The 26,167-nt window shown below is 62.3% G+C and overlaps 3 protein-coding genes across 4 annotated transcripts in view; 2 read left to right on the plus strand and 1 right to left on the minus strand.

The window, feature by feature from the left end:
• The window catches only part of RSPH14 (radial spoke head 14 homolog), a 50,934-nt gene extending 46,912 nt beyond the window's left edge, over positions 1-4,022 (minus strand). Inside the window, exons 1-2 of one of the 2 annotated variants that reach the window (XM_027566138.1) lie at positions 1,881-4,022; positions 338-581 (exon numbers count right to left, since the gene is read on the minus strand). In XM_027566138.1, the coding sequence (XP_027421939.1) occupies positions 338-536 (199 nt within the window). In that variant the 5' untranslated portion in view covers positions 537-581; positions 1,881-4,022. Of the gene's footprint in view, positions 1-337; positions 596-1,880 lie in introns of both variants that reach the window. The other variant, XM_027566137.1, reaches the window with a different exon arrangement.
• Positions 4,023-5,397: 1,375 nt separating this feature from the next.
• RAB36 (RAB36, member RAS oncogene family) lies at positions 5,398-19,445 on the plus strand. Its single transcript, XM_027566142.1, has 13 exons — positions 5,398-5,515; positions 6,050-6,139; positions 10,021-10,112; positions 10,648-10,713; positions 11,117-11,218; positions 11,826-11,890; positions 13,268-13,319; positions 13,961-14,042; positions 14,268-14,358; positions 16,026-16,145; positions 16,341-17,781; positions 17,893-18,200; positions 18,929-19,445. Exons 2-11 carry the CDS (start codon positions 6,071-6,073, stop codon positions 16,403-16,405), a joined length of 804 nt encoding a protein of 267 aa, XP_027421943.1. The 5' UTR covers positions 5,398-5,515; positions 6,050-6,070; the 3' UTR covers positions 16,406-17,781; positions 17,893-18,200; positions 18,929-19,445.
• A 3,305-nt stretch (positions 19,446-22,750) lies between these two features.
• BCR (BCR, RhoGEF and GTPase activating protein) overlaps positions 22,751-26,167 on the plus strand; it is an 86,496-nt gene continuing 83,079 nt past the window's right edge. Inside the window, exon 1 of the mRNA XM_027566143.1 lies at positions 22,751-24,162. Within this exon, the coding sequence (XP_027421944.1) occupies positions 22,836-24,162 (1,327 nt within the window). The 5' untranslated portion in view covers positions 22,751-22,835. The remainder of the gene's footprint in view (positions 24,163-26,167) is intronic.

The raw sequence follows: 26,167 nt of genomic DNA on the forward strand, positions 1-26,167 counted from the left end.
AGCCCCCTATATATGAGTAATTAGGAATGTGGGAGAAAATGCACAGAGGTCGCCACCTCCGGGTGGCTTCAGTAGGGCTAGCGCCTAGCTTCTGTGACAACCTTCTGAATGAGACAGACAAACAGGCCTCTTTGGAGAATGTGTGGCCACCGGGCTGAGTCCTGGCAAGATGGCCTGACTACTGGGGCGTCCAGCGGAGGACCGACTGACCAGTTGGGAGGGCTGCTGTGAAGGGGCCAGGTCAGCTCCCCCCACCCACGCCCCCCCTCGCCTCCAGCCGCTCTGCGGCTGTCCATCCAGACCCCAGTCGTGGTCCCTTGGGCTGCGACACGCTCACCGATGCTAATGGCTGTGTAGACGTGCTCGGGGTCATGCATGAGGTCACACAGAGCCATGAGAGCTTTCTGCCTCGTCAGCAGGTCATCCGACTGCAGCTCCTCGTTCAGCTTGGGCAGCGCGCGGCAGCCGTAGGCAATGGCAGCCTGAGTAGGGTTGACGTTGGGGGGCAGGTACATGGAGATCTTGGCATCCGCCATCGTCCCGCGCCTGCTCAGGGAGACTCTGGAGCTTTCAGAGCGAAGCTGCAAGGAGACTGCTGGTTAAAAGAACCCAGACGTCATCGTCATTGCTACTGTGATCTGGCACTGTTTTACTCCCATTTTACAGATGAGCAAACGGAGACTAGGAGCAGTGAAGGAATTTGTTCAAGGTCACAGCAAAGGTAAGTGGCAGCCCAGACCGCAAACTTCAGGGTTCTGCCGATGACTACATAGATTGGGCCTCAGGACAGAGGCATTGGAAAAAGCCAACTGGGTCGGGGCGGGGGGGCAGGCAGTGGGTAAATTGGGAGATTGGGACTGACATACACCCACCACTGTATATAAAACAGATAACTAAGGTCGCGCTGTGTGGCACAGGGAAGTTTACTCAATACTCTGTAATGACCTATATGAGAAAAGAATCTAAAAAAGTGGATACGTGTATAACTGATTCATTTGCTGTACAGCAGAAACGAACACAGCATTGTAAACTGAGTGTACTCCAATGAAAATGAATTTAAAAAAGGAAAAAGACAAACTAAGCCAAACAAGCAAACAGTGATCGAACAGCTCCATTTAGAGCTTATCTTGTGCCAGCAATACCTAATATGCAACTCAGCTCCCCCAGGAGGAGGCGGGGAGTGCTATGACCCGGGAGGAAATTGAGGTTTCAGGACAAGGAGCCTTGGAGGTCATGAGCTAGGCTAGGAGCCAATGTCCTAATCCAGGTCTGGGACATTCGCCCATCAGGGACCCACAGTCGGATGCCTCCAGCACATCCACAGAGAACGGAATCAAGGTTAAAGTGTGACTTATTTTTTTATTACGCACACACTTGGAGCAACTGTAAGCAGTGTGGCTGAGTAGTTAAAAATGGGCTCCAGACCCAAGCCAATGGATGGCCCTTAACAAGCAGCTGGAAAGGGAGAGGCTAATATCCCGCCCCCAGCCCCCCAGCCCCGCCCAGAGTTGGCATATTCGCTGAGAATGGAGCATAGCTCACCAGGGCGTAGATACTTTGGCTGCCATTGTTATTATGCGGATGGTGGTTGTGACTGCGTTACGTTGGCAGTGACAAGCCCCAGCCCTGTGCGAATCCACCCCACTAAGAGAGGTGGTGAACTGGACTCTCGATTCCTGGCAGCAGGTAATTAGGGAAGGAGGCGAGGAGGTGGGGATGGAAGAGGAGGTGGGACCCGGCTATTTGGGATCCGGGCTCCCCGGGCAGGAAACGCTGGGCGCCTGCCGCCCTCCAAGGGGCACGGGCCCTGTTGATCGGGCCTGGGTGAGTCTGGGGGAGCCCCTGTCCCCGGGGCCCCCAGTCTGCGGCCGCCGGCTCACCTGCCTCAGCGCGTGAGTTTCTGTAGCACTCGCCCGTTGCCAGGCAACCCGGTTGCCAGGCGACCCTGGGCGGCGTCCGCTGGGCAGCCTTCCGCACACCGGCCGTCCACCGCGCAGGCGCGAACAGCCCCAGGCCAGGGCTGGCTGTAAAGTGGGGTTGGTGCTGTTTTCCGGGTTACTGTTGGGAGAACAAAGGCGGGCTCAGCTTTGTTCGTAATGCAGAAGGGAAGGCAAGTGACTGTGTGCGCCTTTTTCTGTACTGGGCACTTGGCACGCCTTTAATTCTCAGCGTAAGCCCGGGAGGTGATGCATTCTCTTATTTTACGGACAAGCATCTCATAGAGGTTCTGCAGCTTTCCCGGAATCACAAAGGCCTGATCCCGGGACTGCTTAGCCCTAGCATCGGCTCCTTCCTCGGCAAGCTGACTGGCTCGTGAGGACGCAGGTCGGACCCTGCAGTGGGCTCAACGCACTGCTGGCAGGAACAGTTATTCTTGAAAGCAAGCCAGACTGAGCCGTCACCTCCACCAAACCCTCCCAGGGCTCCCCGCTGGTCTCAGGACAGAGTCCAGACTCCTGGCCTGCCACTGGGGGCCCTGGGTGATGGCTTCCTCCAGCCGTGCTGGATCTTACTCCCCCAGATGCTAACTCTGCTGCAGCTGGGCTGCTTGCGACACTAGCCACCTCTCGGTCCTTCGGGACACAGCTTGGCGTACTCTTCCTCCGGGAAGCCCAGCGTCTCCCCAGCTCCAAATTAGCAAGTGATGCTAGGACTCAGTTGCCCCAGTGCCCGCGTCCCTCTTCTGATTGTCTGCTTGCGTCTGTTTGCCCGGCAGATTTCCCTGAGGCTGGAGCCCACGTCGGGCCTGGTTCCATCCCCCTGCTCCACAGCACAGCCCCCACCCCACCCCCAGCCCCGCCAGTTCCAGGAATATACCGGGAGGTTTCAGTAAGTGTAGACGAAGTGCATGGTTCATGGGTTTGAGTCAAGTTTTGTAATCAAAGTACTTCCACCATCTCATGTGATCCTCACAAAAACCCCTTGAAGTATATAGTCCATTTTACAGTGGGGTAAACTGAGGCACTAAGCAACTCAGGGAAGTTCACCCCAAGGCCTGGGCCCTTCGCAGTGAAACCCACTAATCAAGGCAGCAAGCAACAGCCTCCAGCACATTTCGCTCTGACACGAAGGTAATTGGCCTCCATCTCTGTGCTGTGGACCCGGTATTGTGCCACGGAGATCATCCCTACTGCTGTCTTTCAAAGGACCGAGTTGTGAAGGTCTCTCTAACCCAGAGCATCGGAGCCTTTTTATGAAGCTGGTGTGGAGAGCCCTGGGCTGGGAGTTGGGAGATCTGGGTTCCAGGTCTAGTTCTGACTCCCTAGGCAAATCCTTGGAACATGTGAGCCTTCATTTCCCTATGAAATCAGGGAGCTGAATCAAGTAGGTTCTCAAAGCTGGGAACTCCACATCTCTCAGGGCTCCGTTACAGAGTCTTTTTGTAAAATTGTCCTTCCATTTTCTGTTTTCCAATCTCCTTTTTCTTGTCTTTGAAAGCATACACAGCATTCTATGTAGCATATATGTTCACCTATGAGACCAAAAATATAACAGGTGCCTGTGAATTCACCGTGAGAACATCGTCAGTGCCCTCGTCCCCTCCTTTGTGCTTCTCTCCAAAGCTACCGTCTCGTTTCTGTGATTAGCATCTCACAAACGCCTCTGGAGGCCATCGTGCCAGGCATCGAGCCGCGCCTGCCTCTCTCTGCAAACAGAAACTAGCTCACAGAAGCTCTGTGACTCAGGTCAGCCTTTACACAGCCATTAATTATGGAAATTAATTTTGTAGCATGAGCTCTGGAAGGCAGCCTATGATATTCAGGCATCATTAGATTCAGAGCTGTGCAGATGAAGGTCAGGAAATGGGAGGCGTGTCCACCCCTTGTGACTGCAGGGCAGTTGGCTGCAGCGCTACAGCGAGAGTCCTGTCTTAGCCACGATTACAGCGAGGAGGAGGTGTCTGGGAAAGGCGGCTGACCCCGAAGGGCCCAGATGGAGGCTGTTACTGTATTCTCTGAGTTCCAAATGTTTCTTTTCATTTATTTCCCAAATACATGGTATATGCACGCAGAGTAAAATCCTGAAAGTATGAGAGTATGTCTCCTTCCCTCCTTGGCCCCCAGCCAATGGATTGTCCTCATCTGTACGACCCACTGGAGTCTTTCCAGCGATGCACTACACTGATACAAGTAAATACAATTTATTTGCCTTTTAAGGTAATGGCAGCATACTTCAAACAGTGTTCTCCACCTTCCTTTTTTAAGTGCAATATTCCTTCACTCATGTAACACTCACTCCATGCTGCTTCTGTGCAGGCATTTTGCCAATGCAGTCAATTGAGGGGCTGAACCCCTGCTCTCACTGCGCTCAGTGGAGGGACACAGACAGTCCGCACGAACAGGAAGTTATATAATCTCTTAGAAAATAGGAAGTGCCTGGGAGAAATAGAGCAGAAGAAGGGGCTGGAAGGATGCAGCTTTTGTAAATAGGATGTCTCATCTAGAGGTGACATCTGAGCAACGTGGCTGTCTGGGGCAGGGCATTCCAGGCCGAGGAGACAGGCAGAGCAAGCATCCCCGGTGCTTGGCGTGTTGAACAGCAAGGACGCCAATGGAGCCTGTTGGGGGTGGGGTGGGGAGGCGGGAAGCAGTAGGGGGCGAGCTAAGAGAAGAAACGGGCAAATCACGTGGGGCCTCTTGGGCTACTGGAAAGACTTTATTACTCTGAGGACGATGAGAAGGCGCTGGAGGGTTTGCAGCCGAGGACTGACATAATCTGATCTGTGTCTTAACGAGGGGTCCCTGGGGACTGCTGAACTAGGAAGAGGGTAGGAGCGAGGATGGAAGGTGGGGAGGCCAGTTAAGGGGAGAGAAGACGATGATGGTTGGGACCACCGCGAGCTCAATGAAAGTGAGACGGAGAGAGGAGATACTGGTCAATTTTCCAGGGTAGAACCTACAGGATTTACTGATAGATCAGACATGGGATGTGACGGGAAGGAGTCAAGGGATCTCATACCAGATATAAAGCAAAACACGAAATATTTAGATAACCAGAAACAATTCATATTTGACATACTATGAAAATAAACACTTAATCCTCTCCCCTACCATGGTGACGTCAGGAAGTCAGGTGCGCGAGTCTCTCCACCGTCAGCCCCGCCCAGGCCCCACCCCTGGGCTGTCCTGACCACGCCCATCAGCTCCCCCGCCCTCGTTGCCATGGTGATTGCCGCTTTGGGTCGGCGTCCCGGAGTCTCCCGCGAGGCTCTGGTTGCTATGGTGATGGCGGCGCAGGGCGCAGGCGGGACTCTTTCGGCCGTGAGCCCCGCCCCCAGCGTACAGGATTCGTCGGAAGCAGGCGGGTCCCGCGGGGTGCTCGTTGCCATGGTGATCGCGGCCTCGACCCTCCCGGACTAGGCAGCGCCAGGAACTGTGTCAGCGGCCGCAGGTCAGTCAGACTCCCCTTGGGTGTCACCCTCGCCAGCCCGCGTGATACCCTCCCACCTCACGATCTGAACGCGGCCAGGGCCCCCGGGCCTCCCCATTTCCTGACCGCCCACCCCGGCCCCCAGGTGCTGGTCCGGAGAGGGAAGATCCGATGCGGAGGACCACAGGCCTCGATCGAGGGCACTCAGTGGGGAGGGCGCTGACTGGGAGGAGGAGACCCGGGCCTGTGGATATCGGCGGGAGGGGCCCAGCGCCGGGTGGGGTGCTTCTGGGAAAGGGTTGTGGGCTGCACCCTAAGGGCCGGCGCACCCAGAGCCTTCATCCCTTGAGGCCAGGAGCAGGGTCCCCCTCGCTACTCCACTTCCTCTGCCAGGACTCTGGGTCCCTGCTGTGCCACAGTCACTCAGAGCCCAGCGCTGAGCTCAGGGAGGGGCCACTCCTGGCAGGACACCCGGCAGGAGACCCCGCTCTCCAGCTCTCCCAGGCCGGGCCGCAGGCCTGCACCCGCAGCCCTGCACACACTGCCTGCAGACAGGGGAGATGGCCCCTGACATTCCCCACGGAGAAGGAGGCTTGGACTGTTTTCAGAGCAAAAGCCATGTTCAGCGTCAACTCTGGGGAATCCCCAGGGACTCCCTAACCCTCTTTTCCCCTGTTAGGGGCACAGGATTCCTGGAAGGATGAGGTCCTCCCTGACACCTTTGGGGCCCTCTGTGAGCCGGGACCGCGTCATCAGCAGCTTCCCTAAGGTAGGGAGGCCTTAGGCCAACCCTTGATGTGTGCACTGCTCCAGGGACAGCATGCCCACATCCAGCCTTCCCCACCTCGCTCACCACCGGAAACAAGGCAGGTGAATCGGGAGGCCAGTCCCTCGCAGAGAGACCCCAGGGACTCAGCAGACTTGTTGAGAAGCTTGGCATTGACTTGCCCAGGGTGGGCTGGCAGGCAAAAGGTGACACTGGAAGGCAGTGTGACGTGGAGGTTAAGGGCACAGACTTTGTAGTCAGACGGCGGTGTGAGTCCTGCGTGCCATTAAGCTGTGTGACCCTGGACAAGGTACTCGACCTCTCAGAGCTGCTGGCCCACAAGGATAGCTCTGCTCACGCTGGACGCCTGGTTCATGGTGAACGGGAGCTGCCTTGCCCAGGTGGTGGTTGCTGCTTTTCTCATTACAATTATTACATTATCAGGGCTTCCCTGGTGATCCAGTAGTTAAGAATCCACCTTCCAATGCAGGGGTACATGGGTTTGATCCCTGGCCCGGGAACTAAGATCCCATATGCCTTGGGGCAACTAAGCCCATTGTGAAGCCACAATGATCCTGCCTGCAACTAAGACCCAACCCAGCCAAAAATCAATCAATATTGTAAAATTATTATTACATTATCGAACAGTACCTCCAGTTTCCTGGGACCAAATCGAAGGTTCTCACCCCTTACCCTTCTGCCTTCTGTCCTTACTAAAAACTCACAGCTGTCTTAAAATCCATCCTTAATCACAGCAGGGGACACAAATCCATACTACCTGAAGTGGGTGGGAGGACCAGTGTCTCCCAGCCCTGCAGAAGCTCCACCTACCCTCTGCTCGCCGCCGCTCAGGGCCAGGTTCTGCAGCAATTTGTAACACAGAAGGTCAGACACAACACGATGTCCTCGAGAGGGGGCCACTTAGACAGCAGATGCTGCTTCCCGACACAGGCGCAGGAGAAACGAGCACCTCTCGGGCTGATGCGTGATGATGAGGGCCAAAGTAAGTGCTTGAGCGCCAGATGTGAGAAAAGGTGCAGAAAAGAAACACTTCCACACGCGTGTTTGCTTCTACATGCAGAGTATCTGGAAGCACACTTGAGACCCTGCCATCTGTGGTCACTGCCCTGTGTGCGGGAGAAAGCCTCCCTTTTAAAGAGTCTTGAAATCTGTGCTCAGGCCAGGGGGCGAAGGAGGGTAGACTGTGGGTGTTTGGAGTCTGCAGTGATTCTTCCTCCCTGTCTTCTGCTTCCTCCCTTCTGAGTTCTGTCTCCAGCTCGCACAGAGAAAGCCTCGGTGCCTCTGACTGGTGGATGGTCCCCGAAAGACTTTCCATCTCATCAGAGGCCCAGCAACTGCTTCCCTTGTCAGTGGTGACCGGGGATGAAGGGGTTGAAGAGCTGAAGGAAGGGAGGGGTGACTGGCACAGGTCTCATGGGACAAAGGACCTCAATTATAGAGCGTGACAGCAAGGCTCAGAGAGGTAGGGAGGGCTGCCTGCCAGAGGTCACACAGCTGTGCGTGGGGGAGCCCAGACTTGAACTGACCATGGTTGACTCTGAGCTCTGACTGTCCCCCGCCCTGGGAGGCAGCCTGGGTCACCCCTGCTCCCACAGAAGGTGAGATTCTCTGCCATCTGCTTGTGGCCAGGTTTATCCTGCACCCTGGGGGCCGCAGCACTTCAGGCCTGAGCAGTTTGCAGTCAGGCGGGCAGGTCCTTCCTTCATCCCACATGTCTGGTCTCCGTGTGCAGCCCACCAGCCTCCTTTAGCACACTTCTCTAATCTGTATCCCAAGTGGTGCAGTGTGTGCTCAGTCGCTCAGTCATGTCTAACTTTATGAGGCCCCATGGACTGTAGCCTGCCAGGCTCCTCCATCCATGTAATTTTCCAGGCAAGAATACTGGAGTGGGTTGCCATTTCCTATTCCAGGGGATCTTTCCGACCCAGGGATCAAACCTGCATCGCCTGCCTTGACAGGTGTATTTTTTAGCACTGAGCCATCTAGGAAGCCCATATTATGCATCAACCTACTATATATCAACGTGATATAGAATTAATATTGCCTATCAGAAAGTTTTACCACTGTTTTAAAAAAGAAACACATGAAAGTGATTTTTAAGCTGTACGTTTTCTTGAAAAGAAGAAATTCCTAGCTTTTACTCAGGACAACAGAAACAGTACATTTGAAAGTTTTTCTCAAAAAAAAAAAAAAAGTTTTTCTCTTAGGAAGAATCTGGGATCCACTGCATCGTTCTTATTTTGTTCTTTTCCCCTCTTCTTTCTGTCCCCAACATTTCTGCCATTTTCCTCTTCTTGGCCGGCACCAGGCTGTGTCCTTCCATTGGCTTCTTACCGTCACCAGTTGAGCTACACTTTTTGTGTCGGGTTTCGGCTGCCTGCCTTCCTGCCGCACTGCACGGCCAGATTCCTCATTGCTTTTGGACTAGTGGTGGGCTCCGTCTCCTGACCGCCGTGTCTCGGTCGCGCCGCATCCCTCACCCCGCTCCTCCCGCGACTTGATGCCGACAGGGAGAGAAGCGGACAGAAAAGCAGCCAGCCTTCCCGAAAAGACGGCCCACCCACGGCCGCGTGACCGTGGCCCTGGGCTGAGCGCCTGCCTGAGCTGCCCGTTTGCCCCTGCAGCCCGCAGACCAAGAGGCGCGGTGAGAGTGCCCCCACCTCACAGCTGGGGACATGGGCGCCATGAGGCCCCGCATTCGCCCTCTGCAAAGCTGCTTCACTCTCCTCGCTGCCCTGGTGCAGTCACACGGGGCCGAAAGGGCAGGTGGGCCAGGGCAGAGAGCCGCCGGGCACGGGCCAAGGAGGTGGCTTGGGGACACGGCAGAGCGCAGCTGCGGAACGCGGCGAGGCTCCGCCCATGCCCCGGCCACGCCCCACGTAGCCTCGGCCAATCGGACCGCAAAGCGCAGCCGCCGTCTGCAGCGAGGCTCCTCCCATGCCCCGGCCACGCCCCACGCTTAACCTCGGCCAATCTGACCGCAAAACCTAATAGTCACGTTGCGTTTGTTTGGGCTTCCCGAGTGGCTTAGCGGGTAGGCAATCTGCCTGCAATGCGGGAAACCGGCTTCGATCCCTGGGTCAGGAAGATCTCCTGGAGGAAAGGAATGGCTATTCTTCCCTGGAGAATTCCACGGACAGAGGAGCCTGGGGGACTACAGTCCATGGGGTCGCAAAGGGTCGGAGACGACTGAGCGACTTTCACTTTGTTTGTTGAATATGATTTTTTTTTTTTCAGCCTATAGAACAAACTTGCATTCCCCGAGTGTCAGGGCGTCTTTGCTGAGCACCCAGTATGCATATGCCAGGCCGGCTCTGCGCTGGCGGTTTTACAAACACGACCTCATTCACGCCCCCAAGTCTCGAAGGGTTTCCAGATGCAGAAACTGAAGTTCAGAGACGTGAGGCAACTGCCCAGGGTCACACAGCACCTGAGGGTCCGTGCTCTCGGGCCACTATGCGGTCCTGCCTTGCGAAAAATGTGGACGAAGCAAGTGCTTTCTAGGACATTTTCCATGCACTAATATACATATTTTTAAAAAACGAAAGCAGCATCAGAGATTCGTAGTAGAAAGCATAGGAGGGTCTTGGTGCTAAAAGTGTCCTTACAGCCCACCCCTCCTCTCACCAGAGGGGACAGAGGTGTGGTGCACCCACAGCAAGGGCCCAGCTTCCCTCCCCCAACAAGACCCAGCTCTCTGGGTCCCCGCCTGGGCTTCCTGGCACGTTAGAGCCTTGGAGCCTGTGAGGTGCTGACAAGGAGGGAGGCTTGGAAGGGGAGGGAGGGGACCCTGGGAAGTAAGCCACTAGCTCCTGCCCGGGAGCTCCGCAGGGGGACACGCCCGCCTGTCTGTCTTTCTGCAGTGGTACACACCCGCCGCCTGCCTGCAGCTCCGGGAGCACTTCCACGGGCAGGTCAGCACTGCCTGCCAGCGCGGGAACACGGGGACTGTGGGGTGAGCGCTGTCTCCGCGGGGGAGGGTGGGGAGAGCCCAGCGCACGCCTGAGTGTATGGAGGCAGATGCGCGCCTTGGACAGCAGACCGCGCGGGTGCCACCCCGGCCGGCCCGGGGACCATTGGGCCAGTCATCCCGCCTCACCTGCCGCAGGAACATCTCTGCCCTTGGGGAGGCCGGTGCCTGAGGTCTGAGTGTGGCTGCTCCCTCGGGCTTCAGCCTTAGTGTCGGGCCCCGGGGCCGCCTCTGAGTCCCCACCACGCCTGCCCCTCAGCCCAAGACTCTGCTTCCCGTGGTGCACATTTCTGATTCTCACTACAGGGACGAGGGCCTGGTGGGGTCAGGGGTACGATGGCCCCAGAACAAAGGCAGGCCCTCTGCCCCTCCCCTGGGCCAGTGACGGGGTCACACACCACAGAGCGTCTCACAGGTGGCCTGTCCCCGTCACGAGTGGGGACCACAGGGGAGGAGGGGCCTGTGTGCGTGAGGATGCCCTCGTGACCACGCCTGCAAGACCACGCCTTGCCCCTCTCAGGCTCAGACTCTCCAAGGTGGTGGTGGTCGGCGATCTCTACGTGGGCAAGACCAGCCTCATCCACAGGTGGGCGGCCGGCCGCCCCTCCCAGCAGCGCTGTCAGGCCCGCCCGGGAGGCCCAGTCCCAGGTCACAGCGGAGACCATGTGGCCGCTGGGAGGGGATGCAGGAAATCAGGGAGGTGACAGGCGTGCAGAGAGTGTGGCCTCCCGGGAGCCTGGCGATGGTCAGGCGGTCCCCACCGCCCCCCTGCTGGTGGGCACGGGGCCTCTCCCTGTCCTGACCCCCACTTGTGGCCTCTGGCTGCGGCAGCCTCTGCCCATGGAGCTCTCGCTGGAGGCTCCGTCCGCCTGTGGCCTGTCCCCATGGCCCGGTTCCGTGGCCACTGCCATGTGGCCTCCCCGCGTGGGCGGACTTCCCGTGGCCTGCAGCCCTACACGTGGCCTCTGACAGCTTCCCGGGTCCCACAGGTTCTGCAAGAATGTCTTCGACCATGACTACAAGGCCACCATCGGGGTGGACTTCGAGATTGAGCGGTTTGAGGTCGCTGGGACCCCCTTCAGTCTCCAGATGTAAGTTGCTGGCGGCCGCCTGAGCGTCTCCCGATGGTCATGGACGGGCTTTGTGGAGACCCCAGGGAAGGTCCCAGCAAGGGAGCAGGGGGCCTTGGCCAGCTGTGTGAGGCTGGGCTCCCCGTTTCTGCAGACCCAGGCCCCAGGCACACCCACACCCCCTACCCCATGCGCCTCGTGTCCCTCTGATCCCATGCACCGGGTCTGGGCATGGCTTCCAGCAAGTCAGTTCAGGCCTCTGAGCCGCTGTTCGCGCCTGGAAAACGGGGCCAAAACTAGTCTCTGCGTGCGAGGCTCTAGCGGAGGTCACGTGGCCCCCAGGCCTTCCTGGGGCTGGACATCCCCCCTACCCCCGCCCTTGCTCACCTCCCCCTGCCTCTCTCCATCTGTCTGTCTGTCTGTCTTCTCCCTGCCCCAGGGGGGGCACACCCTAGGAAGGGATCAGGAGCAGGTGGGGGCTGGCAGCAGGCACTTCCCGATGCCCATGCCGCTGGGAAGGGCTCTGGGTCTCCCACCAGGGGGTCCCACGAGCCTGCCGGCTGAGACCCCACGAGCACAGCTAAACCTGCCACCTCTTGGTCTCCTGTCTCTTTCGGCCACGGCACAGCTGGGACACAGCAGGGCAGGAGAAGTTCAAGTGCATCGCATCTGCCTACTACCGGGGTGCCCAGGGTGAGTGGCCGGCTGATGCCACTGGCGGGGCCTCAATCACGTGCAGCTGGGGGTCCCCGTGAACTACCCGCAGGCTCACCCTGAGAGGCCGGGTCCTCCGAGAGACACGGAGGAAGCACGGGGCGCCCAGTCCTGGCCTTCCAGCCGGGCCTGGGTGGGCCTCACCGCCACACACTCTAGGGGGCCCTGGGTGGCACGTGCTCTGCCACTGAAGGTCTCAGCCCCAGTTTCAGCTCAGAAGGATGCTCAGGGTGGGGAGTGTTTGGGCAGAGACCCCACAGAGAAGAGCGGGTCGGCTCAAAAGCAGGGGCCAGGGCTTGGCCGGAGGGGAGGAGAGGGGGTGCCCGTCACCCCCACGCACACCGTGGAGACCAGACTCCTTGCCCACTGCCTCCATGCTGAGGGCACCCCAGCACTGGGCAGGCCTCCTGGGTGGCAGACGGTGGCAGCATAGCCCCCTACCGAGACCAGGAAGACAAGGGAGAGGGGTTCCCGTGGGAGGTGGGGGCCCCGGGTCGCAGGCGTCCTGTCTAGACTCAGGCGATAAGGCACAGCCGCGTCCACTCTGCTGCTGTCAGAAGTCGCGTTTTCACGAAGGCTGGAGAAGAGCAAAACCAGGAAGCCGTGGCCTGGAGTAACAGCTCTGCCACGCCCACTGTGGCCTCTTCTCGGGGTGGGGGGCTGGTGTGCGCCCTCCCCCCGGGAATAAGCCCGTCAGGCAGCCGCCCGGCCTTGGTTACTACCATCACCAGCGTGCTCCTTCACGCTGGCCCCTAGCCGGGGTTGGGCAGGAGGCGGCCTGTGTCCTGCCCTTCTGGATTGATCTCCGTGTGCGGCCACCCAGGGCACGAGGGAGCAGGCAGGGCAGTGATGGAGGAGTCGAGGGCAGGGAGCTGCACTGCCAGGTCCCCCACGCCCCGAGCCTGCCTCTCCGCAACGGGCCCCGAAGCTGCTTGGTGCTCGTGGCCGCTGGGCCCCAGGCGCCAGTGTGGGAAGTCGGTCCCAGAGCTCTCCCACCGCTGCTCCAGCTTAATCCCCTCGGCCACCCTGAGGGCCCAAGGTGGCCGTGGTCGGTCCCCACCAGGTCACAGCTGGGGAGGCCGCTTGATCTCTCAGCGGTCCAGCCTCCCCCGTGCGCCCCACAGCCGTCAGAGGCAGAGAAACTTTGAGGCAGGGAGCTCACCTTGCCTCCCTGGACCCCACTGCGGCTGGGCTGCTGGGTGCGGATCAGAGGGGTGGGGACTGGGTCCCCATGTCACCGGTCCAGGGCTGCATGCCTGAGGGGCCCCTGGGACAGCTGTGTGGGAGCCCCCTTGTCTCGCTGTCTTTGCCTCCCTGTTGCTCACCAGCTTCCCCTGGCTTCCCCCGTGCCCGCAGTGATCATCACGGCCTTTGACCTCACTGACGTGCAAACCCTGGAGCACAGCAGGCAAGTCTGGGTTCAGTGGCCACCGTGGGCTCCCTGGGCTGGGAGGCTGCCTGGAGGACTCCCTGACCCTGGGCCACGAGCTGGAGCCCGACGGTGCGTGCAGGAGACCAGGCTGGCCGGTCAGCACCAGCTGCCCACGGGCCAGTGGCGGTGCGGCTGCCGTTCTATCCCTCGGCCAGTTCAGAGCGCCCTGCATTGACTTCAGGGCTCAGCTCGAAAGCCTTACTAGTTTTGGGGGGAAGGGCCTGGCGTCCTCACCACTCCTGGGCCCCAGGCGTGGGGACAGCACTGGGCACCTGCTCTCTCGGGTAGAGATCTGGGCGAGAGCCGGGGGTCGTTGGCTGATGGGCCAGAGCCCCCTGCCCCTGACTTTGGTTTGGGGCGTTCACAGCCGCGTCTGCAGCCCCGTGAGGGGAGCCGGGCTGGTCAGTCCCTTTGGTGGCAGCGTGGGATGGACCCAGGGTGCGGGACGCCTCGGGGCTCCCTGACTCCCTGACGCTCCTGCGTCCCCGCCCACTGGAGACGCCCGTGGGCAGCACGGTCCACATCCCCTCCTGGCACCCCCGGCCCTGGGGGGCCCTGGGCTCCCTCGACCGCTGGGGGTGGGGTGGGTCCATCCCAGCCTGTCGCCCGCCTTCCAGGCAGTGGCTGGAGGACGCGCTGAGGGAGAACGAGCCAGGCGCCTGCTTCGTGTTCCTCGTGGGGACCAAGAAGGACCTGCTGGTGAGCGGAGCCAGGCGGGCCAGGCGGCCTCGGGGGACGCGGAGCAGAGGGTGACCCCCAGGGCCTAGGCAGGAGCTCTCGGGTCCCCGATCCCCGTCAAGTCAGGGAGGGACGCTGGAGCTCAGACCCGCCCAGGATCACCTCCAGGCGGGTGCCCAGGCTGGGTGTCCCCGCGGGGGGCCGGGGAGGACGAGGGTGCTGGGTCAGCAGGGCCGCTTCCCCCAGTCAGGGGCCGCGTGCGAGCAGGCGGAGGCGGAGGCTGTGCGCCTGGCCAACGAGATGCGCGCTGAGTACTGGTCCGTGTCGGCCAAGACCGGTGAGTGGGTGCGGGGCTGCCGCCGCGGCCGGCGATCGGGGGCGGGGCCCGGCCCGTGGGTGGGAGGAGTGACCGGTGAGTGGGTGCGGGGCTGCCGCCGCGGCCGGCGATCGGGGGCGGGGCCCGGCCCGTGGGTGGGAGGAGTGACCGGTGAGTGGGCGCGGGGCTGCCGCCGCGGCTGGCGATCGGGGGCGGGGCCCGGCCCGTGGGTGGGAGGACTGAGACCCCTACTCCTGCGCGTGGGGGCAGGTCCCCGCGGTCCTGGCCGGAGTCTCAGGGAGGCAGGGGCAGCCGCAGCGTCGTCCCGCCCCCTACCCGAGGCGGGCGTAGCACGCACGGTCTCAACCAATCGCGGCTGAGCGTCCGCAGGCCAAGCTCTGCCCGCTGGACAGATGCGCACTGGAAGGTCCCTCCCTTCCCCAGCCGTCTTCAGAGAAGGCGGAGACAGCGGCCACGCCCCCGCCGGCTCTCACCCACACCCCTCCCAGTCTGCCCGGCCTCACTGGTTCCCCGGCCCCCGAGCTGACCGCACCCACGGGCACCGCTTACCGCAGCTCCCAACATCTCTGAGCCTCGGCATGCTCACCCGGGAAGTGGGGCGATGCCGTCAGTCTTTTATTTTTAATACAAAACACGCTTTTTATGATAAAAGACACAGGATTCACTGAAGAAAAACGAGCAGACGCACAGAAGCAAAGAACAGACTTTGCAAACAGGTTGTTGGGATGGAATGAAATAACTCGCAGTGGCTGGCGCACCGCGGGCGCCAAGGCTGTGGGGACTCAGGAATACACCTCGGAGTCCTCACCCCAGGGGAGGGGCCGCTGCGGATGCCTGCCCGGGGTGCAGGTGGAAGCACCACCTCCTCTGGCCCAGCACAAAGTGGTCGCCGTGCCCAGTTCCCTCTGCCCCTTCCTGAGGGCACCCCCAAGTCTGTGAGAACCCACCCTCTTGTTGGAGTAACAGCCCATTCCCAGAGAGCTTCTTATGGACCAAGCAGGACCGCCTTGTGCGGTTGTATAGGTTGTTAACTGCACAAATGCAGTGTGTGTGTCGAGGGCTTCACCTGGCCCTGTGCCCGATGGGTGGCCTTGTCCTCCTGGAGGAGGAGGCACAAAAGGCTCCACGTGGGCGCCAGGGGCGCTAACCCTGGTGGCTGCCCGCTGCACAGATGCAAAAAGGTGACAAGAAAGCAGGCTCACTTGTGATCTCTGTGCAGCCCAGCACCTGGCCTGCGGGCGTTCAGCTGCGATTGATTGAAACAGTGCATGCTAAGTCGCTTCAGGCACGTCTGACTCTTTGTGACCCCATGGACTGCAGCCCACCAGGCTCCTCTGTCCATGGGATTCTCCAGACAAGAATACTGGAGTATGTTGTCTGCCCCTCCTCCAGGGGATCTTCCCGACCCAGGGACTGAACCCAGGACTCAAGTCTCTGCACTGGCAGGCAGGTTCTTTACTTCTAGCGCCACCTGGAAAACCCAACTGAAAGACTAGATGCCTGGAAACCAAGGCTCAGAGGTTGTCAGGAGTGGCCAGGGCTAATGGCCGGGCTGGGAGCCTGTCCCCTGCACAGGGAGGGGAGCGTCCTGCCTCCTGCCCCACCGGCTCCCCCCGCCCCCGACAGGATGCCTGCAGGCGGGGGTCACGACTGTCCCTTGCCCGCAGGAGAGAATGTGAAGGCGTTTTTTAGCCGCGTGGCCGCCCTGGCTTTCGAGCGCTCGGTACTGCAGGACTTGGAGCGGAGGAGCAACAGCCCGCTGCAGGTCGGCGGCGGGGACGTCATCCGTAAGTGCAGGGCCCCGGGGCTGGGGAGGGACTCAGGCCCGACATCTGCATCCACCACCCTCTGCTGGGACTCGACCGTCTGCCAGGCTTGTCTGGGCCCCTCTCCCATCCCGCTGACCTCCGGCTGCAGGCCCCCTGCCTGCCGGCCAGCTCAGGTGCCCAGTTGACGCCAGGTGACTTCTCCCCTTGCTGCAGGGATGGAGGGACGTCGACCCGAGACCCCGGACAGCAGGAGGCCCTCCGGCCCGAGTTGTTGTTAGCCAGGCCTGCGGCAGAGGCCTCCCCACCCTCCACGAGGCAGGCCGGTGGTGCCTCCGTGACATGGAGGGGGACGCGGAGCGCCCACTGTGCTGAGCTCCAGGGCCCCCCGCCTCCTCTTCTCCGTAGCGGGGCGGGAGCCAGAGGAGGCCCCCACTGCCACCCAGGGCCCCGTGCTGGAAGGCCAGTCGCACCTACAGAGTTGCCCATCAGCCCAGCCACAGAGGCTCGTGACTGCAGGCATGGCACCTGTCTCCCGGGTCCCAGACCCCGGGCACAGTCAGGGCTCCCCAGGCCCCTCCCCAGCCTTCCTGGGTTGGCCTTGGAGTCCCCCTCATCTCAGGGGCCCAGGCGAGTGGGACTCGCCGACGTCAGCAGAAGCCCAAGGAAAGCCGGGTTTCTCTCCCAGCCCTGACTCTTCTATGAGCAGGGCTGGGCCTCACCGTCCACCGTCCCTCCACCACGGACTTGTGTGTCCCCTCTCTGGCCACCGAGGGGCCACCTCTGGCTCCATCGTGACCCGTGACATCCTGCCCCCTGGGTCGGGCTGAGGATGGGCAGAACAGGCCACGGACACCCCCACCCACCCCTGGGGATGAGAAGGTGCCGCGTGCAGGTCTCCGGGGACCCCCGTGATGGCCCACGTGTCTGCAGCACATCGGAGGTGCTCCAGCACCTGCAGGCAGGCTCCCCGGCTCCATGGCCCTCCTGACCCCTGGAACAGGCGGGTGCCCCGGCCTCCCCACCCCAGCTCCCGCCCAGAGTGCTTGGCCCAGTCCAGGCTGCCGTGGGGCTCCTCCACAGGGCCTCCTGAGCCCCCACCCCATGGCCACGGGCGGGCGCATGTCTAGCCTCCGTCCCTGGGGACCGCGAGCGTTTCTCGGGCAGCCGGTGGGCAGCGGCCGGGGGATGCCGCGTCTTCTGTTTGGCCCGCCTTCCCCATGTCTTCAGCTCTCCTTTTCGTAGATGGAGGGTACTCCTTTGAATAAAGCACTCCCGCATGGGAGGGAGGCGCCCCCCATGGGCCGACATAAGCAGCGCAGGCCTCCTGCTCCTTGTTTGCTGTGAAACCGGCATGGCCTCTCCCTGGCCCACCGGGCGGCCTTCTTCCTCCCAGGCTGGGCGAGCCTGCGTGTCCCTTCAGGGCTGCAGATTTGACTTCCTGCAGATGGGCCAGAGTCCGTTCAGGCCGCCCGGACCTGGGACAGTCGGCTTTTTACTTCTTTTCACTGAGATGACCGTCCTCACAGCGGCAGTTTTCCGCACTCGGGATTCCCCACAGAGATCTAGCTGGGCCTCCGGTGGGCTGGCCCACCAGACCCAGCCTCGGCTGCGCCAGGCCCGGGTTTGGGGCACACGAGAGACAGCGTCGGGACGGGTGAGTCTGCTCAGGTGGGCTGGCACCCTCCCGGCTCCCTGCCCCGCTCTGGGGACTGTGTCCGGCTGTCACTGGCCCCTGAGCCAGGACCATTGTCTCGTGTGCACCCAGCCCTCTAAGCTGCCCTGTGGGAAACTCCCCTCCTGTGGCCCCCCGTGTGTGTCCGGCTGTTACGGCGTCTCTTCTGAAGCGGCCGTGGGCCCACTGATCCCACAAGTCCACAGAGACAGTGACGTGTCTGGGGGCCGACGCAGGGCCGTGTGCAAGCACTTCCGAGGCGTCTGGAGGAAACGGGGGCCTCAGACGCATCCAGAGCCCCCTTCAGCCTGGCAACGGGACACAGGCCTCTCCCGAGGGGCCACAGGCTCCTGAGGGCCTTGGGCGCGTGAGCCGGACGCCTGAGGTCGCCTGAGATGGAGGTAAGGGGACGTGGCGATGGGCGGGGGGCCCGCTCTGCTCACAGTCACGCAGATAGAAATCTGAACGGGCCCGGTGGGGAGCGGGGACGGGCCTTCCTGGCCTGTGAGCAGCTGAGGGTGCTCGGGACCCAGGAGGCCTGGGGCAGAGACAAGAGCGGGTATGGGGCACGGGAGTTTTCAGAAGCAGCCACGGCTCAGAGAGGACCCTCGTCCTCTGAGCCTTCCGTTTTCCTGGAGACGGGGCAGAGGACCTGGGGGCCCCAAGATGACACGACACCTGCCCAGCAGCCCCGGGCTCCCCTGCCATCTGCTGCGGCCTCCCTCCCACTGCCCGTGTGTCAAGCCGATGGGGAGTAGCATGGGGTCCCGTGGCCTCCTTCCAGGCCTCCATCCCTCATCCAGACACACCCCCACCCTGGCATTCTGGGCCCCTGGCCACCTGTCTGAGCCTGCACCCCCAGGAGGAAGCAGGGCGGGGGCTCCTGTCCACAGGCTGCTCTTCACAGGCCCTTCCCGCCGCCCCCTGGTCCCCAACGGAAGGGTGGCATCCCCCCACCCCTGCCTGAGGTTGCCCTGAGTCTCTGACCACAGGAAGCCACAGCCCGCACCATGTCGCTGGCCGGGCCTTCAGGACCCAGCCCATCTTGTCCAGGCCCCTGCACTCTCTGTGAGGCTGAAAACGCAGCTGAGGCACTCACAGGGATCTGCACCCCCACCCTTCACTGCAGGGCCTCATCAATAATTGATTCTGCAGAAGGCGGGGGAGTCCAGCCAAGAGAGGAGAAAAGGTCCACGGCTCGCTCACTCGGAGCCCGGGGCCAGCGAAGCCCTGCAGAGGCCCTGCTCCCCACTGTGGGCCGGGGCTGGGGGCCTGCAGCAGGCGCCCCGCCAGGCGCCCTCCGGCACAGCGCCACGGGCAGGGCTACGGCACAGCTGTATCGATCACCCCGTTTTCCGGTTTTGCCTGCAGCTCCCTGGGGTTGAAGGATGATGGATGACAGCTGGGGGGTCATGAGGCCACATCCCCACGTGAAGGGAGCCCTCCTCTGGCCCCCAAAGCTGGTGGGGATGAAGGCGCACACAGCAGAGAAGCAGCGAAACACAGTCCCCCTTCCTGCTGTGTGAGACCATCAGCAGTCACTCCCCACGCCTCCCATCCCCGTCCCCAGGCGACCACCAGCCAACTTTCTGTCCCCATAGGCTTGGTCTGTTCTGGACATTTCATGTAAACGGAGTCACACAATATGTGGTCTGTTATGCCTGGTTTCTTCCACTTGGCATAATGCTTTCAAGGTTCGTGGATATTCAGCATGCACTGGGACTGCATTTTCTTTGATGGTCAAATAATATTCCAGCGTCAGGTTTCCATCCCCCGGGTTCTGAGGCATCGGAAGTTCTGAGTTCTGTCCAGCAGAGGGGGCTGTTGAGTCCCAGCGGCTCATTGCAGCAAAGGGACCAGGTAGCCTTTGGGGAGGGGCTTGCCCGAACCGGGTGCTGGGTTCAAGAACCCCTAGGGCTGCTGCTGAGGGTACATGAGGGTGTGTGTGTATATGTGTGTGTGTGAGAGAGAGAGATTTTGAGATTTTGAAATGAATTACAGAGCCTTGCCCCGGAAAATGATGGAAGTGGTAACGGAAATATCACCGACAATCCCGCTTTGCTGTCCCATTTTAGTTTCGGGGTGGAAAAAAATCTGTCAGGAGCGATGGAAATGCTTGTTAACTGATGGTGGTGATGGTTTTCGTGAGTGAAACCCCAGATCTGACCTGCAGTCCACACCAGCCTGGCCCCTAACCCAGCTGTTCCTCAAACACACCTGGACCTCTGAACTCTCCCCATCGTTGCCTGTCCGTCCGCATTTCCACATCTCCAGGACCAGCTCAGACATCGCCCCCGCCAGCCAGCCTTCCCCAGACCTCTGCATCCTCTGGGATGCCCACTCACACAGCTCCTGTGCCTGCCGCGGCCTGGCTCTGCCTGCCTCACGGCTTCCTCCCTCCTGTGTGCTCACCACTGCCTCTTCCCCCCGGGCGGGACTGACTGAGCACCTGTTTTGTCCTAAGCACTCAGAGTTCACTGGGGAAAAAGACAGACAGATTTCTGTCCTCGGAAGTTTAGATCTAGCTGGGAACACACACTGAGTGGGGAGCGCAGACTGCTAATGGATATGGATCCCATGTTCCTCCTCAGCCCTCCCTTTCTCTGGAGGGAGGGATGATAAGAAAGCTCATGGGGAAGGAGCAGAGACCCAGGGCGAGGGTGCTTCCGGGGGAGACTCCGGGGAGGAGAGGAATGTCCTTGGGGCCAGAAGAAACTGTCCCACGGGGAGATAGCCACTATCTTGCAGTGTCCTTGTGCCCAGCAAGCCACTTGCTCTGCCAAGAGAACAGGGCGTACAAACCCAAACTGCAGTGTCAGTTTCCAATGCACACAAATTGAAGGTGGGGCCAAGTTGGGGGCCTGCAAACCAGGAAGAAACACCTCACTGATAGATGCAGCAGCTCCCCGCCCCCCAAAGTATTCTCCTCCCGGTGCTTAATGATACTGTCCCAGATGAACCCACAAGTACCCGCTGGAAACTCAGGGACCCTGTTAGCAAGGGGGAAAAAACCAGTTTATGCTTTTGGGATTCTCCCTGCTGACGGCCAGGGAATGGGGCTCCAGAGGCACTGGGTTCTGGTTCTGCCAGATCCACTGGTAGGGTTGCCGGAGGAAGGCACTAATGCAGATGGTGAGCTGCTGTGTGCCATAGGCTGGGAGGTCAGGGTTTGTTACTCCCGACTTGAAGAGGTGTTCAGGATGTAAACGCTGCTGGGGTTCCTGCCTAGCTCTGCCGGCCGCCAAGTCAGGACCTCAAGCTCTCCTTCCTCAGATACAAAACAGGCCTTTTTTTTTTTTTTTACTGTCGGGGCCTTGTCCGCTGGCAGAGGAGTGCGAGGGTGGACACAGCGGAGCGCCTGCAGGGAGCCGTGCCTGGAAGCGTCTGCCAGTCCCCCTCCCCACCCCCCACAGCCCCAGGGCTTTTCCTGCCAGGCTCCCAGGGCACCAGCGTGAAAGGCGACCACGGGCAGAACAGCACAGGTTTTATGGTTGCCCCCTTGGGGCAGCTTCCCACGGTGCTCCCAACACTGTTCCACGTGAGGACGAAAAGCCGGCTCAGAGAGGAGGGAAAGGGAACTGCCAAGGTCACACAAGCCGCCGGGGGAGAGACCTGAAGCCCAGCCAGGCCGCCCTGGGCTCCGTTCCCTCTAGATGAGACGCCCGGGCATCCGCTTAAGGCGGCACCGGAGCTGGGGGGTGGGCGGGTAAGAGAACCCTCACGAGGCGGGGGCCGGCGTGTGTGTGCATTCTGGTTCTCCTGTTAACGCCCGGGGAAGCAGGCGCGAGCGACCCAGAGGCGCCTGGCTTCTAGCCGGGGTCTCCGGCTGACACATCCCATTTCCTTTCGCGCCACCCAGCAGGCTGGTCGGGGTCTTCTCGGCCCTCGGGTCCCCCCACCCCCACCGCACCCCCGGGGTCCACTCCGCTGTGCGTCTGAGATCTCCGGGCTTCTCCGGCGGACCAAAAACAGACTCCGTTTCATTGTCCCCCCGGCCGTGGAGGCCGGGGCCCCCCTCGGAGGCAGATGACAGATAAGTTCCCAGTCAGGGCTGCAGGAAGGGAGACGTGTGTGCTGAGCGGCCCGGCGGGGAGACATTCCTCTGGACCCTCTACGTGATGCTTCAGCCGTCACGCCGGGACCCCAGCGCCCGGAGGCCCGTTGGCGACCGCCGGGCGACCTGTCCGCTGGGGAGCGCGCTCAGCCAGTGACGGGAGCGAGGGGCCATCCGGCTCGCCGGGATCCAGGGCACCTGTTCCCGGGAGTGCAGAAGTCGCCGTCTCGGCCTCAGTTTCCCCAGGCGCGGGGGCCGCCCGCCGGGCCGCAGCGGAGGGGGCGGGGGGGGGGGACGGGGGGGGGGTGGTGGCGGCCCCTTTAAGAGGCTCCGCCCCGCTCCATCAGCGCCGCGGCCCCGCCCTCCACCCCGCCCCTTCCTGCGGCGCTGACCGCGGGCGGCGCGCAAGAGAGCGGCGGGAGCGGGCGGTCCGACCGCCGCGCGGGGAGAGGCCTCTTTAAGACGCCCCCCCACCGCTCCATCAGCCGCGCCGAGGCCCCGCCCACCGCCCCGCCCCGCCCCTTCCTGCGGCGCCGAGCGCGGGCGGCGCGCGACAGAGCGGCGGGAGCGGGCGGGCTGAGCGCAGCGCGGGGAGCCGGACGGCGGCGCGGGAGCCCGAGGACAGCGGCGCGCGGGCGGCGGCCATGGGCTAGCCGGCCGGCCGAGCGGAGGCAGCGCCTGCCCCGCCCCGCGCGCGCGCGCGCGCGCGCCGGGAGCCCCGCACACAATAGCGGGCGCGCGGCCCCGCGCCCTTCCCCCGCGCGCGCCCCGCCCCGCGCGCCGGCCGCCCGGCCGCGGCCTCACCTGCCGCCCGGGAGGGGGCGGGCATTGTTCGCGCGCCGCCGCCGCCGCCGCCCCGCCGTGGGCATGGGGGCCGCCCGGCGTCCCGGGCCGGGCCTGGTGAGGCCGCCGCGCCGTCGCTGAAGCCGGCCCCGCTGGCGCGCGCAGCCAGGCTGCGCAGGTGAGGAGCCGCGGCCGCGCCATGGTGGACCCAGTGGGCTTCGCCGAGGCGTGGAAGGCGCAGTTCCCGGACTCGGAGCCTCCGCGCATGGAGCTGCGCTCGGTGGGCGACATCGAGCAGGAGTTGGAGCGCTGCAAGGCCTCCATCCGGCGCCTGGAGCAGGAGGTGAACCAGGAGCGCTTCCGCATGATTTACCTGCAGACTCTGCTGGCCAAGGAGAAGAAGAGCTACGACCGGCAGCGCTGGGGCTTCCGGCGCGCCGCACAGCCCCCCGACGGCGCGGCCGAGCCCCGTGCGCCGCGCGCGCAGCCCGCGCCCGCTGAGGGCGCCGACCTGCCGGCCGCCGACGAGCCCGAGGCCCGGCCCGACGGGGAGGGCTCCCCCGGCAAGGCCAGGCCCGCGGCCGCGCGCAGGCCCGGGCCCGCAGCCGCCGCCGCCGCCGCCGAGCGAGACGACCGCGGGCCCCCCACCAGCGTGGCGGCGCTGCGCTCCAACTTCGAGAGGATCCGCAAGGGCCCCGGCCAGCCTGCGGCGGCGGCGGACGCCGAGAAGCCCTTCTACGTGAACGTCGAGTTCCACCACGAGCGTGGCCTGGTGAAGGTCAACGACAAAGACGTGTCGGACCGCATCAGCTCCCTGGGCAGCCAGGCCATGCAGATGGAGCGCAAGAAGTCGCAGCAGCAGGGCGCCGGGCCGGGCCCCGCAGACACTCCTAGGCCTTCATATCGCGGGCGCGCCTCCGAGGGCAGCGGCTGCGGCGGCCTCGATGGCGACTATGAGGACGTTGAGCTGAACCCGCGCTTCCTGAAGGACAACCTGATCAACGCCAACGGCAGCGGCAGGCCCCCCTGGCCGCCCCTGGAGTACCAGCCCTACCAGAGCATCTACGTCGGGGGCATGATGGTGGAAGGGGAGGCCAAGGGCTCGCTGCAGCGCAGCCAGAGCACCTCGGAGCAGGAGAAGCGCCTTACCTGGCCGCGGAGGTCCTATTCCCCGCGGAGCTTCGAGGACAGCGGAGGAGGCTACACGCCGGACTGCAGCTCCAACGAGAACCTCACGTCCAGCGAGGAGGACTTCTCCTCCGGCCAGTCCAGCCGCGTGTCCCCGAGCCCCACCACCTACCGGCCCTTCCGGGACAAGAGCCGCTCGCCCTCGCAGAACTCCCAGCAGTCCTTCGACAGCAGTAGCCCCCCGACGCCCCAGTGCCAGAAGCGGCACCGCCAGGGCCCCGTCGTGGTGTCCGAGGCCACCATCGTGGGCGTCCGCAAGACGGGGCAGATCTGGCCTAGCGATGGGGACAGCTTGTCCGGCAAACTGTCTCAGGATGGCGCCTTACACGCAGACGCAGGTAAGTGCCTCTGCCAGCCTGGTGGGGACACCTGCGAGGTTGGGGGTGCAGGGGCAGGTAGGTACTTTGTGGAGTGGTTCTCAAGCGCCAGTGGTGGGCTGGAACGATTCGCGCCCGTTCCCCCAGCTGAACAAATCCCATCCCTGCTTTCCTCCTGAATGCAGGTTCCCAGCGTCTGGAGTGGGATTCGGGTGGGAGGGGTGGTGTGTCGGGATGGTGGAGGTGGCTCCTTCCTTTGGGTCTGGAGCCTGTGCTTTCTCGCGAGAGTGCTTCCTCTCTGTGGGTCGGGGCCAGGAGCGCCTTGGCTGCCTTGGTCACCTCTGCTCTCTGGGTGGATGCTTCAGCAGGGACTGATTGATCCATGTCTTGGGCAGTCGCCGCCACCTGCCCTGGGAGAGTGCCCGACACATCCGGGGCATCCACTGGATGCCAGCTGCTCCCAGGCCGGAGGAGTGTCGGGTTCGCTCTCTGGCCGGCAGCCCCAGTGCAAGTCAGAGCAGGTGAAAAATACAAACCGGAGGAAGGGAGGCCACAGGCAGTTCTGACTCAGTGGGCCACCGAAGAGCCGGGGCTGAGGAGCTCTGTCCGGGGCTGAAGGAGGGCCACACCCGTGCTGATCTGTCCGGTTTGGACGGGAGACCTCACCGCTGGGCATCTCACCCTGCTCCATCGTGCCCCTTGCCCACCCACGCTTATGTTCGGCTCCTAATCACACGGTCCGGCTCCTGGCCCCGAGATTAAGCCCGCGGGACCATGGGTGTAATGTGTATGCACATCTATGGACAGACGCCCTGTGGCGCCGGGCTAACAGGACTGTGTTTCGAGAGCCGGGCGCAGTTTGTGATGGCAGTCAGGACAGGGATTTGGGGTTGTAGCAGGTGAGGCAATTGGGAGCCTCTCAGAGTCCTGGGCCCTGCTGAGCTGATGTGGTTTTCCGCTCCATTGACTTTTTCTGCCGATGGAGTTGTGTGTTCTTGGTTGGTCAGAGCCCTCTTGAGACAAGGGAGGCTATTTTTGGCTCTGTGGAGGGGCCTCTCTGCCATCCGCGCTCCCTCCTGTTTGTTTTGGGCTCACTTCGTTGTTGGTTCTGTCTGTGTTGTGTTGCTGGGACCTGTGGCGGGGCCCAGCCTCCATCCCCCAGGCCCCTCGTGTGCGGGGAAGCCGGTACTATTGAGAAGACCGCTTTGCAGGCAGGTCAGCTCCTCTGGGCTCTGGAGGATTGCCCTGTGGTCGCCAGGCACCAGTCCCGTCTGGCCAGCTGTCAGCCAGGCGAGCCAGCTTGGATTGGCCCTCAGCACCCACAAGGGAGCGTGTGAACATTGTCAACAAAGGAGAAAAGGAGAGCTTCTCGTGGAGACCTGTCGTCTGAAACTGTGTTCTCTTGCTGGGGGAGGTGGGAGTTTCCAGCGAGTAGGGCCCCGTTGGTTGTGTTTGGGGGGCTTCCCCGCAGGCCGTCTCCGGAGCTTGCAGCCCCTCGCCTGCCTTCAGCCTCTGCTCTGTGGGTGACGCAGGGTGGGCTCCCAGCCAAGGAGGTCATCTGACATCTTGGCCCACCCCCGCCCCTTTGGCCCTCGGTGAATCCTGCTCTGAAAGCCCTCCAGGGTCCCACCTTGTGTCTCCTGTTGGGCTTTGAAGCTCCTGGCAGTTTCAGCTCTGGGAGCCTGCCCAGCCCGCTTCTCAGGGCTCTCTGAGGCGTGTGGCTGGAGGCGACGGTGGGACCGCCGGGGCCAGGCCATGTGTCTCCTTCCCAATAGTTTGCCCACGTTCCCTGGACGCCCCCGGCCAGGGCCCGAGCCTCTGACGTGGGACAGTGGGGAAGGTCCCAGTGTGGACGGAGGGGACCTCACCTTATTCCCTGCTGCGGCAGCTTCTGTGTCTGAGGGGAGGGAAGCAGCCTGAACGGTGACTATGCCCTGACACGCGTGTCCCCCGGGAGCTCGGCCTCACTACCACCCCCCCAATCTGCAGATAAGGATCCCGCCAGGAAGTGGCAGAGGGGCCTCCG

The sequence above is a fragment of the Bos indicus x Bos taurus genome, chromosome 17, assembly GCF_003369695.1.
Source record: "Bos indicus x Bos taurus breed Angus x Brahman F1 hybrid chromosome 17, Bos_hybrid_MaternalHap_v2.0, whole genome shotgun sequence".
In the NCBI taxonomy this organism is placed as follows: domain Eukaryota; kingdom Metazoa; phylum Chordata; class Mammalia; order Artiodactyla; family Bovidae; genus Bos; species Bos indicus x Bos taurus.

Coding starts and splice junctions, on each gene's coding strand:
- RAB36 (XM_027566142.1), top strand. CDS start 6,071: ATGAGGTCCTCCCTGACACCTTTGGGGCCCTCTGTGAGCCGGGACCGC. Junction 10,714..11,116: donor AAGACCAGCCTCATCCACAG/GTGGGCGGCCGG, acceptor CGGGTCCCACAG/GTTCTGCAAGAATGTCTTCG. Junction 13,320..13,960: donor CAAACCCTGGAGCACAGCAG/GCAAGTCTGGGT, acceptor CCCGCCTTCCAG/GCAGTGGCTGGAGGACGCGC.